Source organism: Diabrotica virgifera, chromosome 2 (genome assembly GCF_917563875.1).
Source record: "Diabrotica virgifera virgifera chromosome 2, PGI_DIABVI_V3a".
In the NCBI taxonomy this organism is placed as follows: domain Eukaryota; kingdom Metazoa; phylum Arthropoda; class Insecta; order Coleoptera; family Chrysomelidae; genus Diabrotica; species Diabrotica virgifera.
In genome coordinates, this window is record NC_065444.1 from 129,971,624 (window position 1) to 129,990,504 (window position 18,881).

The 18,881-nt window shown below is 31.4% G+C and overlaps 1 protein-coding gene across 8 annotated transcripts in view; it reads left to right on the forward strand.

The window, feature by feature from the left end:
• LOC114335660 (probable cyclin-dependent serine/threonine-protein kinase DDB_G0292550) overlaps window positions 1-18,881 on the forward strand; it is a 172,722-nt gene that overhangs the window by 125,299 nt on the left and 28,542 nt on the right. For 6 of the 8 annotated variants that reach the window (XM_050643974.1, XM_050643976.1, XM_050643978.1 and 3 more), the window contains exons 6-8: window positions 4,009-4,312; window positions 4,375-4,542; window positions 17,688-17,891. In XM_050643974.1, coding sequence (XP_050499931.1) covers window positions 4,009-4,312; window positions 4,375-4,542; window positions 17,688-17,891 — 676 coding nt within the window. The remainder of the gene's footprint in view (window positions 1-4,008; window positions 4,313-4,374; window positions 4,543-17,687; window positions 17,892-18,881) is intronic. The other 2 variants (XM_050643979.1, XM_050643975.1) reach the window with 2 other exon arrangements.

Genomic DNA, 18,881 nt, shown 5'->3' on the forward strand with positions numbered 1-18,881 from the left:
TTTATGCGTTACTTTATGGACACACCGTACCTATAGTAAATATAGTATAAATTAATACAGAAATATTTTGTCCATTGTAGTTAAATATCTCATTTTTTTAAAAGCATAGGTACCTACCTATTACATATTTATGATAAAATAATAGTTTAACGTTAACAAGACATTTATTAATAAATTTTTTTTCTCCGAGCTTTCTCTTTCGCAGAAAGTACCTACAAATTATATCATTAAAGTTTAAAGAACGGGTCATACAATTTTCAGTAGACAGGCTAGCCAAGTTACGTATATTATTTTCTCCTATAGAGTTTCTTGAATAAGTTTTTATTTACATATTTTAGTTTCGAAAAAAACATTAATGCAGTAATACTTCAGGAAAGCTTCTTCTTCTAGTTCAATGACCATTATCGATCGTTGGATACCATGTTGGCTACAATATTCGCTATCGACTTTATTGACAGTCGAGACGAAAAATATGAAAATATATTCGCGATGTTAAGTCACAACTGGTATTTTGTTGTACCCACTGGCTTCATTATGTAGGTTTCTGGTGCCAAACGGCGAAATCAGAAGCAAGTAAAAACAATTTTAGGGGATTGGTAGCTGCACCATCTTTGTGTAACGGTTAAAAAATTTTTTTTTCATCGTTTAATTTTTTTAATGCATAGATACTAACCAAGGCAAAAGGCGCACCGGCCCGAGGGCCTGTGGGCGTTGGATACCGTGTTGGCTACAATATTCGCTATCGACTTTATTGGCAGTCGAGACGAAAAATATAAAAATATATTCGCGATGTTAAGTCACAACTACGACCTCTCGTGGATTTACACTTAGGAATATATTAAGAAAACAATCATGAATGTAAACTCAGAAACATTCCAAAAAGTAGAAAATTATGAAATAGAAGCAGCACTATCAAAATTAAAGAGCAACAAAGCATCGGGACCAGATGGAATTCTTTGCTGAAAAAATGTTGAAAGAAGGCAAGAAGAAATCTTACAAACATTAAGAAATCTATTTAATCAGTGTCTACATAAAGGAGAAATACCCGACGAATGGAATGAAAGTCTTACAATCCTGCTATTTAAAAAAGGCGACAGAAAAGACATAAAAAATTACAGACCCATCTCACTGCTGTCGCAAATTTATAAAGTATTCATGAGGATTATCAACAACAACAGGCTAACACACAAATTGGACTCATATCAACCAGTAGAGCAGGCAGGATTCCGAAAGGGATAGAGCACCACTGACCATCTTCTAACAATTAGGACACTAATAGAGAAAGCTAACGAATACCATATTATGTAGATCTGCACTTAGCGTTCGTTGATTACAAAAAAGCATTGGACAGCGTGGAAATGTGGGCAATAGAAAAGCTATAAATAACTGTAGAATAAATTCCAGATACAGAATATCCAGATATACATATATATATAAGAAAGCAACAATGACAGTACAATTGGAAGAAACCACAAAACCCATACCAATTAACAGAGGAGTGCGACAGGGAGAAGGGAGATGTTGTTTCTCTTAAACTCTTTACATTAGCACTGGAAGATGTTTTCAAAACAATGGAATGGACAAACATGGGAATAAACATAAATGGAAAGAAACTAAACCACCTAAGATATGCAGACGATGTAGTAGTAATAGCATCAAGTTTTGTAGAACTACAAACCATGCTAACCGAACTATCAAATGAATCTGAACAAATAGGTCTAAAAATGAATTTTGCCAAAACAAAAACAATGACAAACACACAAGATAATAGAAACGTAATACTAAACGACACCACAATAGAACATATAAGCGGTTAATGATTATATATATTTGGGACAGATAATAAAAATAAATAGGGAAAACCAAACAGCGAAGGTAAAAAGAAGGGTCAGATTAGCCTGGGCAGGATTTGGGAAATTAAAATGGGTCCTAAAGAATAAAAAAAATACAACAATACTTAAAAAAAGAGGGTTTGGCCAGTGCATACTCCCAATTCTCACATACGCATGCCAAACATGGACCTTGACCAAAGTAGACATGGATAAAATAATGCAGACACAAAGAGCCATGGAGAGAGCAATGTTAGGAGTAAAATTAACAGACAAAAAGCAAAATAACAGGGTAAGAAATAAAACAAAAGTCAAAGACGCAGGACAACATATAGCCAGGCTAAAATGGAACTTCGCAGGTCATAACGCTAGACAAACGGACAATAGGTGGAATACCACGATACAACAATGGAGACCATGAACAGAAAAGAGAGCAAGAGGACGACCTCAGATGAGATGGGGAGACGACATTAAAAATATAGGAGGAACGCACTGGAAACATAAAGCACTAAACAGAAGCGAATGGAGGAAACTGGGGGAAGCCTATGTTAAATTTGGACGAATTAAAGGGTAAAAGAAGAAGAAGAAGTTTTTAGGTTGTTTTCAATGTCAAACGCTGAGCGCACATGCATTTCAAACAAGTAGGTAATATTCATTATTTATTTTTACATGTTTTTAAACGCCTTTATTTAGTTCAATAGTTTGCGTCAAATTTTTAGATTGCCTTTTTGACTGCCTTTTTTCCAATGCAAATGAATGAAAGTTTGCAGACATATGCATTCGTGGGAACAATACACGAATAATCAATAAAAAAATTTTTTGTTTATTAAGTGTTTAAATAAAAAAAAACGATTTTAATTAAAAAAGCTTAAATTCTCTTGTTTTTTACAATGTAGAAACTTGAAACTAGGTATACATAATTTCACTTTTTACATTAATTGTTTACGTTATGCTTCATGAACAAACAATAAAGTTTCAAATTTTTTGCCGATTCCGACTACTTTTCATGTTAGTACATCATGTTTTATACATATTTTAATAAACATGACGATATATTTTAATATTTGAAAAGTGTAAGATTAAAAAGTAAAAATAAAAAAATATAAAAAAAAATTTAGGAAACGCTTTTCTTTAGTTACGAGTGACTAAAATTAAAGATATAAAAAAATCAACTAAAAAGCAAAAAATAAATTTTTTTTTAAAAAATCTAACACATTCGTTAAAGAAAAGCGTGGGGCGAAAACCGTTTATTCGATGAAGATGCGCCACGCTTTTCTTTGACGAATGTGTTAGATTTTTTAATTTTTTTTATTTTTTGCTTTTTAGTTGATTTTTTTATAATATTTTTAATTTTAGTAACTCGTAACTAAAGAAAAGCGTTTCTTAAATTTTTTTTGTTATATTTTTTTATTTACAAATATTATATATACAACATCGACGCCAACTTTTATTGAAAGGTGAAGATTCCCTGTTAATCCTTTTATATTGCCCAATAATTAATTGAAAACATATAAAAATAAATAATGAATATTACCTACTTGTTTCAAATGTATGTGCGCTCAGCGTTTGACATTGAAAACCCTAAAAACTAGTTTAGCGAAATCCACGAGAGGTCGTCGTTGTGACTTAACATCTCGAATAAAATATACAATATAGGAATATAGTATAGTTTTTATTGCAACTAAATAATAAAAGTGTGTCGACTCGATGGTCTATAGTATTTTTACTACAAAAACGTTATTACGTAGGTCAAAATTTTTGACGTAAGAGAACTGTCAAAACATTAGAATGTGAATTTATTATAAACATGGCAATAATTAAAAGTCACAATCTAATGTTTTGATAGTTCTCTTACGTCAAAAATTTTGACCTACGTAATAACGTTTTTGTAGTAAAAATACTATATGATTCTCGCTGTCGGTGCGAGAAGTCCCGTCTTTATTTTCCGGCTGAACTCGTCTTTATTTTTTGTTTGAATTTCAAATTCTATCGGGTAGGTACTTCGCTACTTCGTTGTATCTGTTCGTTTTTATAACATATTTATACTTTTTAATTTTATTTGACTAATTCTAACTTTAATAGTATTATACCTAATTACCTAATATTCTATATAGTAAGAATTTTGATGTTACCTTTTTATTTAATAAAATTATTTAAATTTTTCATTTACTTTGAATAGAGAGGTGCATTTGTTCCCACTGTTCCACTCAGTGCAATTCAGAACGTGAACAGAGATATCAGGCCGTCTCAAGAATCGGTAACAACTATTACTCTAAGTCAAGATCATGACGCGTTGAATTTGCTATCGCAAGAATCTGGTACCAATACTCAAACTAAATTAAGGGAGTTTAGATACGATTCGGATATAGCCCAGCAAAGATTGAACACTAATCAACAAAAGCGATTTCCTGAGCGTACTGAAAACCTTCCAGCTATTCCTGAGAATACATGTAACAAGAATGAATTGCATCAATATGTTCCTGGTAATAGTTGACACATTATGGTCAAATTAACAATGGTGATAATGAAACATTTTTAATTATAGGAACCGATGGAAGTAATTGTAGGACAACAGAGATGAGGCTAGGTAATCAATTTGAAAAATATAATATGTTTATGGCAAATAATAACAAAAGTGAATATTTTTCAAGAAATAATATAATAGATGCCGACAAAAATGGGTTTGATAAAAACTTACCTTCTTCTTCACAAGGTAAGAATTACTCTATTGTTTCTATTGCATAAATATTGTTTTTCAAGAGAAAGATATAATTATTAATTAGTAAGTAAATGGCTTACTTAGTTATTAAATTTAAGACAAATATATTTGCGTGGTCAATAGAAATTTCTTCGTCTATTTTAGAGGGTTTAGTGGTGTATATTATGCTATAATGGTTAAATCATTAACTTGATTTCGATGATTATTTATACGTTATGAATAAACTTATTAAGCCTTATTAAGACTGTTGTATACCTATTCAAATAATGTATTTTAACATGATACACATTAAGCATTATTTAATAGATTTATGACTAAAATAACAAAAAGCTCAGCATGCATTAAATGAATGAAAATTATGTGTTAAGGCTGGTTGACATTACTAGTGGATAACGAACGTGACTCACGCTTACCTATTTTGCCCGTGCTATTGTTAGATATTTTATTATCTATTTTCAAACTCGAGCAGTACATTTGTATCTATGCATTGCATAAATTCAAATGTACTGCTCGAGTTTGAAAATAGATAATAAAATATCTAACAATAGCACGGGCAAAATACGTAAGCGTGAGCCCCGTTCGTTATTCACTAGTAATGTCAACCCGCCTTTACAGTGTTACATCCGTTATATCCTTTCAAAATGTTTGTTATGACAAAATAGACACTTTCCCATTTAACTATTCTTATCTTTCTATTAACTGAGAGTTAGAAATAAGATAATATTTTTAATAGGGCTGGCGTTTATACAGGGTGTTTCATTAATAATTGTCCATATAGTAACTGGAGAAACCTTAGCACAAAATACGAAGATTTAACCTAAAACACTTAAATAAAATGTGGTCCCTTACTGAGTTACAGGGTGTTTTATCTAAAAATTTAAAAACTATTTTTGCCCAGCATTTTAAAACTATTCGACGTATCCTTTTCATACTTGGCAGAAAGTGCGACTACTATACACCCCACTAAATTATGATAAACAAACGTTTCTAGCTACTACCAGAGGCGTAAAGCAGGGGATAGAGAATGGTTGACCTTTTTCAAATTCTACACCACTGGAAGGAATTACTATTTTAGTGCCCTTTTTAGATTCTCCAATACTTTCTACGTAAATAATATACTCTTCGTTGGTAACGATAAAGTTATTAGTTTTCGAGATATTTGAAGTTAAATATAAAACGGCACAGTTATTTTGATTAATTTATGATATGATTCATATTATTAAAATTTAAAAATTATTTGTACCCAGTACTTTAAAACTATTTGGCGTATCCTTATCATACTTGGCAGAAAGTGTAGGTACTGTACACCCTACTAAATTAAGATAAATAAACGTTTCTAGCTACTACCAGAGGCGTACGACAAGGGATAGTGGCTGGTTGACCCTTCCCAAATTCTACGCCACTGACGAAATTGCTATTTTAGTGTAATTTTTTGATTTTCCAGTACTTTTTATGTAAATAATATACTCTTCATTCGGAACGATACAATGATTAGTTTTCGAGATATTTGAAACTAAAAATGAAGCGACACAAAACATTAATCGAAATAACCGTGTCGTTTCATTTTTAACTTCAAAGATCTCGAAAACTAATGCCTTTATCGTTACGAATGAAGAGTATATTATTTTCATAGAAAGTATTGGAGAATTTAATAATTGAACTAAAATAGCAATTCCGCCAGTTGCGTAGGATTTGGAAACGTGTTCGTGTCAACCATTCACTTTCCCCCGTCATACGCCTCTGGTAATATCAGAAACGTTTGTTTAACATAATTTAGTAGTTTGTACAGTACCTATACTTCTTGTCAAGTATGAAAAGGATACGTCGAATAGTTTTGAAATGCTGAGCAAAAATAGTTTTTAAATTTTTAGATAAAACACCCCGTAACTCAGTAAGGAGCCACATTTTATTTAAGGATTTTTTGGTTAAATCTTCGTATTTTGTGCTAAGGTTTCTCCAGTTACTATATGGACAATTATTAATGAAACACCCTGTATATAGATACTATAGCGAAATAAGTTATAGCAAAATTTATCAATTGATTGAATGTGTTTGTGTATGTATGTAAAAATATGTTACAGTACCTTTGATATTGAATCGCTCGTCTCTTCTTCTTCTTCTCCAGTCGACTGGGATGCAATTGAACTGCTTTTCTTGTACTTTTACACTCGGAGTTAAAATACAAAACTGTGTCATTTGTGAAGGTTAATACATTACCTACTAAAAATGCGTGCGAACACTTTGGAAGATTTTGCGTTCCTTAAGTCTGTTAGTGGCGTGATCTAGAGGACCGTATTGGTAACGTAGCAAAGGCATGCACACACTTTAATTAAACAGAATAAAATACTTAATAGAAAAAAAAAAAAAAGAAAAATATGTGTGGAAGGACGAAACAACTATATTATTGGATTTCAATTAGCATTTCAGTCATGTAATACGGATCCTTAATTTCCTTACACTAAGGAAACTTTGGTCCATTTCGCAGCAGCCACTTTAAGCTCCCTCGTTTGTGCCACCTTTTTTGAACTTAAGACAGGCATTTTTTTATACTTCGTGCAGAATCTTTCTTTCGGAACATCTTCTGGCTGAGCATTTGGAAAGGCACAGAATCCGCAACCGGAGTCGTCTCTGCGACCGTTCCCGTTATCTGGATTGTATTTTGTTTTTTTTCCTGTCTCGTCCATATTTGTTGTGGCGATAATGACGAAATACTGTCAGGCACAGTACGGTACAGTACAGCACGGTAAGCGCACAGCACAGCGCATATTACAGCCTTAGCACTTCGCCAGCTCTCTGGGACATGCCTTAAGAGATGCCCCAGAGTTCACCAGCTCTCTAGGCATCACTTTCTCGCCTCTGCCATGCATCCCCTGCGTAATGGTGTTACACCACGGGATTAGGGAGCGCAGCAGTTGCAGAAAAAATATGACCGTATAATGAGTCAGTTGTGATGCAGCTGTTTGTGATTTACCTATTGATCATGATAAGTGTTAATGTGTGTATATGTGTTTGTACCCCTGTGCCACTTATAATTGACAAGAGAGCTGCAGCCCAAAACCATGTTGTCAGTTGATCCACGGGTGTCTATCATGGTTATACCATATTCATACCTGTCCTATTTTTATATAGGATACGAAAAAAAATGAACGTTAGAAAAGTACGTGAGTGGCCCGATAAGTACTTAGCCTCTCCGTCCGATGGCGCCACTATCGCAAGAGAAATCTACTATATAAAATAGATTCTTGTAGATGGCCTATGTCAAAATCTCATCCCAATCAGACTCGTAGTTTTGTTTTGACCGCGTGTGGAAACCAGTGAGGTAAATATTAACGTAGAGTGAGCCTACCCTCCGCGCTTCCTGACGACAAGATCTCTTGGACTGGTTTGCGGTATCTCTTTCTAGCACATTGTACCGAGAAACTAAACTGACATTAAGGCTATTGGGACCGTGCAAGTTCGGCAAAGCGACCCCTATTTCTACGCTCTGTACTTTTATTCGCACTTTTAATTATATTGGCCAATTATATTAGTCCTGGTTACTGGATATTTGTCAAGGCCATAGTCCAAACAAATAATAAGAAGAAAAAAATAAGATGCAGGTTATGTTAAGCAAACGTAAACAAGTGTATGTAGTAAATAAAATTAGTTATTAAAATGCAGTACTGCAAGCAAAATACAATTAATTAAATTTACCTTTATATAATAATTGCATATCATATCGATATTGTGGAGCAATATATAATTTTTCTGCTTCAATGACAGAAGCTATGAAATATACGTCAATTTGACAATTTCAATTGACAATATGCATTATTTAAGATAGTTGGAATATTTCTCCGCGACTCGCGCACGGTCGTTTCTCGTTTCCCTTCCAAGTACTTGCACACCGCGAATGGGTACATAATTCGCAAATATTTTACGTGTATCCCTACTTTTTCTGTCTTTACACGGCAAATTACGTGTCTGGTATGTATATGTAAACATTACTAGAATGTCATTCTACTTGAAAATTTCATCATTAATTTAAAGAGATGGCCTTTGAATGTTCTTGGATAACTGTTATTTTTATAATTGCAAATTATTAATTCAGTTAATAAATATGATAATTTTTTCACTAACTATGTATTCAGTGATTGTAATAATTTATTTGTACAACAAAAACTAATACTCAATCGAGAAAAAAAGAGAAGTGTTAAAGTGATTTTTTAATAATATATTGTTATGGAACGCTTACAATTTTGAACATCTTTAACAACAAAATACTTGGATAACAGAATATATTAACCTGATGTATTCTCTGCTTGGATCTTCCACAAATAATACACAATAAATAACTTTTTATTAAGTTCACGTCTTAAATCAATTATTTATCAAATACACTATATATCAATAATATTTAATCAATAACTCAAAATATTCCCGATGCAATGTCAAATATTTAAAATTGTCACTGATTGTCAGTGTCTGACTGACAATATATCGCACCTTGAAAACAAAAGTGGCACTATACTGAAAACATCAATTTTTAGTTATAGCGATATCTGAATTAATTTTGACTAAACGCTTTTGACTAAACGCAGAGACTCCTGTTCTAATAGCTCGCATTGTTTCTCCTAGAAGTTGCTAGTGTCACTTTTTACTTTTAGGTGTTTTGTCAATGTGGTAATTTAAAAAGTGGCACTCTATCGGTTTCATGTCGGTTTCCGGCGGATTGTTGAGGGAGAAGCACGTCGTTGTAAGTAAAAAAGTGACATTTTTTCTTTAGTGCCGGTTTTCACGTAAATGTAAAATGTTAAGTTTCATTAAGTATTATTAATAGTTTGTTTACTTTTACCAAATAAACGATTTTTCTTTTTAATATGACACAATTTCGTTTTATTTTTCTCTTTTTTTATCATTAAGGTAAAATTAACTTGACTTTTTATTCTAATAATCAGAACTTTTTTCTAAAACAAAAGTGGCACTATAAGGAATTTTTTTAAAGATTTTTTCTAAATTAATAGTTACATTATTAACTTGCCTTCTTCGGGAGAAACTAATTGTACTTTAATCAAACTGTTAAATAATAACATTAATTATAGTATTTAATTCGGTTATTTTAGTTCAACATCCATTACAGAACTGTTCGAAAAACTTTAAACGGTCATACTGAAATATCTAGATTTTGGGATAATGTCACTTTTGTTTTCAAGGTGCGATATGCTGACAATATTATATTCGGCTGAGTGCGTTGTAAGACAAAGATAGATTTGGAAAATATTACCACGGCATTGTGTTCATTTTTTTCGAATCCTGAAAAAACCAATACATATTTTTGAAAAATTTAAACGCAGAATGAAAGACTAAATTATTACCGAGGGCCGAAAGTCCCTTAGAATAAATAAAAAGTTTATTTTGAATGAGATATTTGAAATTAAAAATCACACTAAATTTTCTCTTAGTTTTTCACCCCTGTAACTTATTAAAATGAACATTATAGAAGTTCTCAGGGACTTTCGGCCCTCGCTAATAACGTAATCTTTCATTCTGCGTTTAAATTTTTCAAAAATACTTATTACTTTTCTCAGGATTCGAAAAAAATTAATCCCCATTTGAATAGCATTGCAGCCGAAAATACGTACCGATCCTCTTAAGTGTGAGTATAGGCACGGAAGGGGAGGACTACACTGTCGCAGCTTTACTATGCGTAAGAGTGAAACAACACTAAGCCAAATAAAAAAGATGGTGTCGTCACTTCGCTCTGAATGACACTCTGTCTATGATAATATACAGGGTGTTAGTAAATAAGTATGAAACATTTTAAGGGCTAATTCTACTTGAAAAATTAATCCCGGTTTGCTCTATAAACATATGTCCGCAAATGCTTAGTTTCCGAGATTTCAAACTTCCAATTTATTTATTGCTCTAAGACCAGTTGAGTTATGAAAATGAAATTTGGTGAGTTTTAGGAGGTTTACGCATTTTTTGACATATAATTAAAAATTTTGTATTCATCATTGGCGCGCCTACGTGTAATGGTCTGAATTTTTTTAAAGAAAAAAATAGTACGCCACTGAGATATTTCGAATTAAAAATTATTTTTAAATTCCACGTCTAATTTATGATAAAAACCTTTCTTGCCTTTTTTCATATGGTGCACCGTTTTTATGCAGAAAAATAAAACATATTGACGCGTATTTTTCATTTTTTTAATACATTATCAATAACTATCCAATATAATAATACTAAACTAGAACAATAACAGAAAATATTACTAATAAAATTTTAACTAGGTGCAGAGCTACAACAAATGTTAATAAAAAAATATAAAAAAAAAATTTAAGAAACGCTTTTCTTTAGTTGCGAGTGACTAAAATTAAAAATAGTATAAAAATATCAACCAAAAAGCAAAAAATAAAAGAAATTGAAAAAATCTAACACATTCGTCAAAGAAAAGCGTGGCGCGTCTTCATCGAATAAACGGTTTTCGCCCCACGCTTTTCTTTAACAAATGTGTTAGATTTTTTCAATTTTTTTATTTTTTGCTTTTTGGTTGATTTTTTTTATACTATTTTTAATTTTAGTCACTCGTAACTAAAGAAAAGCGTTTCTTAAATTTTTTTTTATATTTTTTTATTTTTTACTTTTTAGTCTTACACTTTTCAAACATTAAAATATATCGTCATGTTTATTAGAATATGTATAAAACATGATGTACTAACATGAAAAGTAGTCGGAATCGGCAAAAAATTTGAAACTTTATTGTTTATTTATGAAGTATAGCGTAAACAATTAACGTAAAAAGTGAAATTATGTATAGTTCATATCATTAGCTATAATCCGTAAAAGTTCCAAGTTTTTACATTGTAAAAAACGAGAGAATTTTAGCATTTTCCATTAAAATCTTTTTTTTTTATTTAAATAATTAACAAACATAAAAACAATTTTTTTATTGACTATTCGTGAATTGTTCCCTCGAGTGCATATGTCTGCAAATTTTCATTAATTTGCATTGGAGAAAAGGCAGTTAAATTAACGTCTAAAGATTTGACGCAAACTATTGAACTAAATAAAAGCGTTTAAAAATGATCTCCTTTAGAGGTTATAGAAGAATTTTATATTCATCATTGGCGAGCGTACGCGTAATGGTCTGAATTTTTTTAAGAGAAAAATAGTACGCCACTGAGATATGTCAAATTAAAAATCATTTTTGAATTCCTGGTTCAATTTGCAACAAAAAATCTTTCATGCCTTTTTTTCATTTGCGGTGCCGTTTTTATGTAAAAAAATAAAACATCTCAACGTTTACAAAGTATTTGAACTAAGTTTCTATGCATATGGAAACTACCTCAAATACTTTGTAAAGCGTTATGATATTTTATTTTTTTGTATAAAAACGGCGCCTTGTATGAAAAAAGGTCAGAAAGATTTTTTGTCGTAAATTGAACGAAGAATTCAAAAATGATTTTTAGTTTGACACATCTTAGTAGCATACTATTTTTTTCTTCAAAAAGTTCATACCATTACCCGTACGCGCGCCAATGATGAATATAAAATTCTTCTGTTACGTGTAAAGGAGATCATTTTAAACATTTTTTGCAGCTTTGCACGTAGTTGAAATCTTATTAGTAATATTTTCTGTTATTGTTCTAGTTTAGTATTATTATATTGGATAGTTCTTGATGATGTACTAAGAAATGAAAAATACGCGCCAAGATGTTTTATTTTTCTGCATAAAAACGGTGCATCATATGAAAAAAGGTAAGAAAGGTTTTTTATCAAAAATTAAACGTGGCATTTAAAAATAATTTTTAATATGAAATATCTCAGTGGCGTACTATTTTTTTCTTTAAAAAAATTCAGACTATTACCCGTATGCGCGCCAATGATGAATACAAAATTCTTAAATTGTATGTAAAAAAATGCGCAATAACTACCTCTTTAAACTCACCAAATTTTATTTTCATAGCTCAACTGGTCTTAGAGCAATAAATAAATTAACAGTTTGAAATAAAAATTTCAACACCCCGTGTTTGCGGACATATGTTTATAGAGCAAATTGGCATTATTTTTTCATGTAGAATAAAATTAGCCCTTAAAATTTTTCATACTTATTTACTAACACCCTGTATAAGTCTATGGTGGAAGCGAGCGTGTCTGGGGATTTTAGACAAATGAAAAAAGCAATATCGCCGGTGATTCGATTCTTGTTTTTGGAAAGGACACCGCACAGTGAAATCAAAGAGCGCTTGATTGCTGTATAGGGTGACTCTTCTCCTTCGATGACGACCGACAAAAAATTGGTTTTTGGAGTTTCAACATTCATGCTCAGGTGCCCCGAAAATGGCTACCACGGAGGATAACGTGAAAACAATCCATGATTGCCTACTGGCAGACCATCGGTTCGCGAGGTAGCTGAGACAATAGGCATCTCAAAAAATCGCGTGAATCATATCCTGCATGAAATTTTTGGCATGAGAAAGCTTTCGGGGCGATGGGTGCCGCGTTTTCGCATACACTACGTTTCTTCATAACCGTACACTCACCAGAAACTAAGAAACAGTCGATACAGTGGACGTCACCCCGCGAACATACTCAGAAGAATAAGAAGACTGTCCTATCGGCTGGAAAGATGACGGCCAGCGTTTTTGGGATTCACAAAGTGTGATCTATATCAGCTTCCTTTAAAAGGGCAAAGAGGTAACAGGGCTTTACTATGACGCATTATTGGGTCGATTCCACGCCGACTTACAAAAAAACAGTTCCAATTAGGGAAGAAAAAGTATCTTTCAGATGACAACGCACCTGCTCACACCTCCTCCACCGCCATGGCCAAACTGGTCATTTGGGCTACGAACTACTATCCCATCCACTTATTCTCCAGATTTGGCTCTGTCTGACTTGTTTTTGTTTCCAAACTTTGAAATATAGATCTCCGCCATGGATCCTACTTTGCACACCTCGAGAAAACGTATTTTTCAGACGGATTAAAAAAGTTGGAGCATCGCTGGGTCTAGTGTATCGAGCTAAAAGGAGAAAATTTTGAAAAATAACTCGCCACTTTTCCAAAATTTTCGTTATTTTTTTGGAGGGCAAGTACTTATTGTACCACCCTAGTAGATATCATTATACAGTGTGAGTGGGGAGGAAAGCCCCAAACATATACGTAATAATAATTAAAAATAACTCATATGTTGTTATTCGATTTTCATTAATTTGTTTCCGAGATACGAGGTGTATAAAATTTTTCTTACAAAGTGTCTATTTATTTATTGCTCTAAAACCGGTTGAGGTATGCTAATGAAATTTGGTGGGTTTTAAGACGTAGTTATTGCGCATTTTTTGACATACAATTAAGAATATTATATTCACCATTGGCGCGCGTACGGTTAATGGTCTGAAATTTTTTAAAGAAAAAAAATAGTACGCAACTGAGATATTTCAAATTAAAAATTCTTTTTGAATTCCCCGTTCAATTTCTGACAAACAATATATTTTGGCGTTTGTACATACGACGCTTCGTTTTCATGCAAAAAATAAAAAGTCTTAACGCTTACAAAGTATTCGAAATAAGTAGTGTCTACACATTCATATAGGTAGCAAATTCGTCGATTACTTTGTAAGCGTTAAGATGTTTTGCTTTTTGCATGAAAACGAAGCGTCGCATGAAAAAAAGGGAAGATAGATTTTTTGTCAAAAATTGAACGAGGAATTCAAGAAAGATTTTTAATTTGAAATATTTCAGTGGCGTACCATTTTTATCTTTAAAAAATTTCAGACTATTAACCAATACGCGCTCCAATGGAGAATATAAAATTCTTAATTGTATGTCAAAAAATGCGAAATAACTACGTCTTAAAACCCACCAAATTTCATTTGAACACCTCAACCGGTTTTAGAGCAATAAATAAATCGTCAGTTTGCAAGAAAAATTTTAACATCCTGTATCTCGGAAACAAATGAAAGTCGAATAATATCATATGAGTTATTTTTAATTATTATTACGTATATTATACAGTCTTAAAGTTTGGGGCGTTCCTCCCCACTCACCCTGTATATGCCGAATAATTCCAATATTCTGGTGAAATTCTAATGGAAAAGAACATAATATTAAGTTTTTACATAATAGAATATTATACATTTTTAAACGCTTTTCTTTAGTTCAATCGTTTGGGTCAAATCTTTAGACGTTCATTTGACTGCCTTTTCTTTATAGTCCGTTCTTTAACGGTAAACTATTGCAAAACCTCTAAATTTTAAAGAACCGCTTGGATTGACATGAAATTTGGCATACACATAGCTAACAAGTCAAAGAAAAAAAGTGATATTTTGCCGATATGTGCTTTTGCCCCGGGGGGTGCTTTTCACCCCCTCTTGGGGGTGAAAAAGTATTCGTCCAAAGAAAGTCCGGAAATTGATAAACTGACTAATTTTAAGTAACTTTTGTTCTATAGAGTTTTTTCACTAAGTCAATACTTTTCGAGTTATTTGGCAGTGAATATGTTCATTTTTTCAACAAAATAACCACACTTTTAGACGGCTTTTTGCAAATATCTTAAATATAGTATTTTTACTACAAAAACGTTATTACGTAGGTCAAAATTTTTGACGTAAGAGAACTGTCAAAACATTAGAATGTGACTTTTCATTATTGCTATGTTTATTATAAACACGGCAATAATGAAAAGTCACATTCTAATGTTTTGACAGTTCTCTTACGTCAAAAATTTTGACCTACGTAATAACGTTTTTGTAGTAAAAATACTATAGTACGTATTTTGTCGAAAAATCATTCATAGTAAAAATATAGCCTGTAAAAAATTTAAAAAAATGGTGTATATATCACGTTTCTATACCTAGTAGAAGTAGAGTTATAGCTAATTAAAAATAGGTTCATATTCGTCAAATTCCAAATGGAATACTTTAACGTGAAATAACCAAAAATGAAGCACATTTCGGGGAAAACTCATTACAACTTATTTAAAGTGATTAAAAAAGCTTCATTTTTGTGTTTAAAAAAAATTTCTAGCATCAACAGTAAACAAGTTACGCTCAAAATAAAGTTAGTCCCTTTTTTTTTGGTAAAAAAATTGGGAAAATCACCTCCTAATTAGTACCTCAAATGAACTTAATCGTTACGACTTCACAAGATTCTTCACCCGTGTATGTATTGTTTATATGATCTGTAAGTTTCATCGGTTCAAAGTCCTTATTTTTGAAAGGGCTGTAGTTAAAAGGAGTTGAACGAGTCACTCATCACGAATGTATGCAAATTTAGAAACACCAAATCTCAATCAATTTTTGTCTAACAGAAAAACAAAAGAACACATGATATTCAGAAAAGTAATGCTGACTTTTTTGTTTTTCGAGATTTTTGGTATCTCTAACAATTTTTAAGTTATTTTGAAAAAAAGCATATTTTTCAAAATTAAAATTTTTAAAAATTTTACTTTAAAACCAATTTTTTTCCAAAATAAGCATTTTGAATCGATGACACTTACAGATCATATAAACACAACATAAGTAAAATAATTTGTGGAGCGGTAACGATTAATTTCATTTAAGTTGCTAATTAGGGGGTGGTCTTCCCGATTTTTTTTACCAAAACAAAGGCGACCAACTTTATTTTGAGCGTAACTTGCAAGAAACTTTTTATAAAAACATAAATAAAGCTTTTTTTAAACACTTTAAAAAAGTTAAAATGGGTTTTCCCCAAAAAGTGCTTAATTTTTTAGATATTTTACTTCGAAGTATTCTATTTGAAATTTGGTGAATATGAATCTATTTCTCATTGGCTATAACTCTGGTTTTACGAGGTCCAGAGACCTAACGCGTACACCATTTTTTTTTACTTTTTTACAGGCTATATTTTTGCTAAGAACGTTTTTTTCGACAAAATACTTACCTACTTTTTGAGTTATTTGAGAAAAACCGTCTAAAAATGTAGTTATTTTGTTGAAAAATGAACATATTCACTCGAAAAGTGTTGACTTGGCGAAAAAGCTCTATAGAACAAAAGTTACTTAAAATTAGTCAGTTTATTCATTTCCGGACTTATTTTAGACTTATATTTTTTCACCCATAAGAGGGGGTGAAAGTCACCCCCAGGGCAAAAGCACACATCGGCACAATATCATTTTTTTCTTTGACATGTAAGCTATGCGTATGCCAAATTTCATGTCAATCCAGGCGGTTCTTTAAAATTTATAGCAAAAACCGTGAAAGAATGGACTATTAATGCAAATGAATGAAAATTGGCAGACATATGCATTTGCGGGAACAATACACGAATAGTCAATAAAAAATATGTTTATTAATTGTTTAAATAAAAAAAAGATTTTAATGGAAAATGCTTAAATTCTTTTGTTTTTTACAATGAAGACACTCGAAACTTTTACAGATTGTAGCTAATTATATGAACTATACATAATTTCACTGTTTACATTATTTGTTTATGTTATGCTTCATAAATAAACAATAAAGTTTCAAATTTTTTGCCTATTCCGTCTACTTTTCATGTTTGTCCATCATAATATTTATGTTTTATACATATATTTTAATAAACATGACGATATATTTTAATGTTTGATAAGTGTAAGACAAAAAAGTAAAAAATAAAAAAATATGAAAAAAATTTTTTTAAGAAACGCTTTTCTTTAGTTACGAGTGACTAAAATTAAGATATAAAAAAATCAACTAAAAAGCAAAAAATAAAAAAAAATCAAACTCGAAGGATTATTCGAAAAAAAAAAACTGTTAGACAGATTAAATTTACAAAAATCTCACACATTCGTTGAAAATTTTAAAAAATCTAACACATTCGTTAAAGAAAAGCGTGAGGCGAATACCGTTTATTCGATAAAGACGCGCGCCACGTTTTTCTGCCAAATGTGTTAGATATTTTAAATTGTTTTACGAATGTGTGAGATTTTTGTATATTTAATCTGTCTAACAGTTTTTTTCGAATAATTCTTCGAGTTTGAATTTTTTTTATTTTTTTCTTTTTAGTTGATTTTTTTTATAATATTTTTAATTTCAGTCACTCTTTAACTAAAGAAAAGCGTTTCTTAAAAAATTTTTCATATTTTTTTATTTTTTATCTTACTATTACAATAAATATATTTTAGTTATGCTATTTTTTATCACAAATTACTTTATAGCTTCATCTAAAGGATCTCTAAAAAATCCCGATAACGAAAAATCTTCCATTTTCGAAAATAAATTTGGAATTCAACCCGACAAAATTACTCAAAACTCTTCAAATATCAACAACAGTAATTTGTTTAGTTCTAACACCAATAAAGGTAATAACATGGAAGGAGATAACCACAAATTCCATATGCCTTTTTCTATGGTGCAATCAGGTAAGAATTTAACTATTTTAAAAATTTGTCAAAAGTGGTTCGGCACAAAATTCCGCCACCCAAAATTTTTGATTAAGTTTGACAATTTATAACTTTATTATTTGTGCTCCGATTTTCAAGATTCTTGCACCAGTTTGTAGGTACATGTATCTATTATTACGTTTGGTATCTATTATTACGGTAACAAAAAATTTTGCTTGCATGGCATTATACAGGGGTGAATGAAAGCGTTGTATTTTCTCCTAACTTTAAAAAATTCTGTGGAAAAATGAGATAGCTGATTTTGTTTCATATAGTCCTGTCATATTATCCCGGAGGCATCACTAAAATTTTGTTTTTTGAATTATCCGACTATCTCTTTTCTTGTAAAACCTTAACCATTTTTTGTAAATAAAAACACTGATTGACTCATAAAATAGAGGTTGGATTGATAAGATTAGAACGGACCGCATGCAACCCAGATCTCAATCCTATTGAGAATTTATAGGATGAATTAATGATGAATTCGCCGTCATTCTAGGCCTTCAGAAAATTTGGTACAGTTATGGCCCTGGTAGAGGAATATCGGCTATTCCCCAGGCAAGGATATCACATATTTATTCGATGCTAAACAGATTTCGAGCAGTCGTTGCTGCAAGAGGTGGACATACCCGCTATTAAATTGTTTTGTTTTGTTGTTAATTTTGTTTTGTTTTATTAATTTTAGTGCGTTTGATATTTTTAATTAAATAAACCTTCATACTTTCAGCTTTTATATACAGCTCTTACAAGAAAAGAGATATTCGAATAATTAAAAAAAAAAACCTTAGTGATACCTCCAGGATAATACAAAAGGAGTATGAAACAAAATCAGCCCTCCAATTTTTCCACAGAATTTTTTAAAGTTTTTTTTTTCTTTGGAGTTGTATGACTACGGGCCCTTCAAGGCTCATTCGCCGATTCACCAATTTTGCTCATTTATTTTACAGTATATTTTCCTATACCTATCTA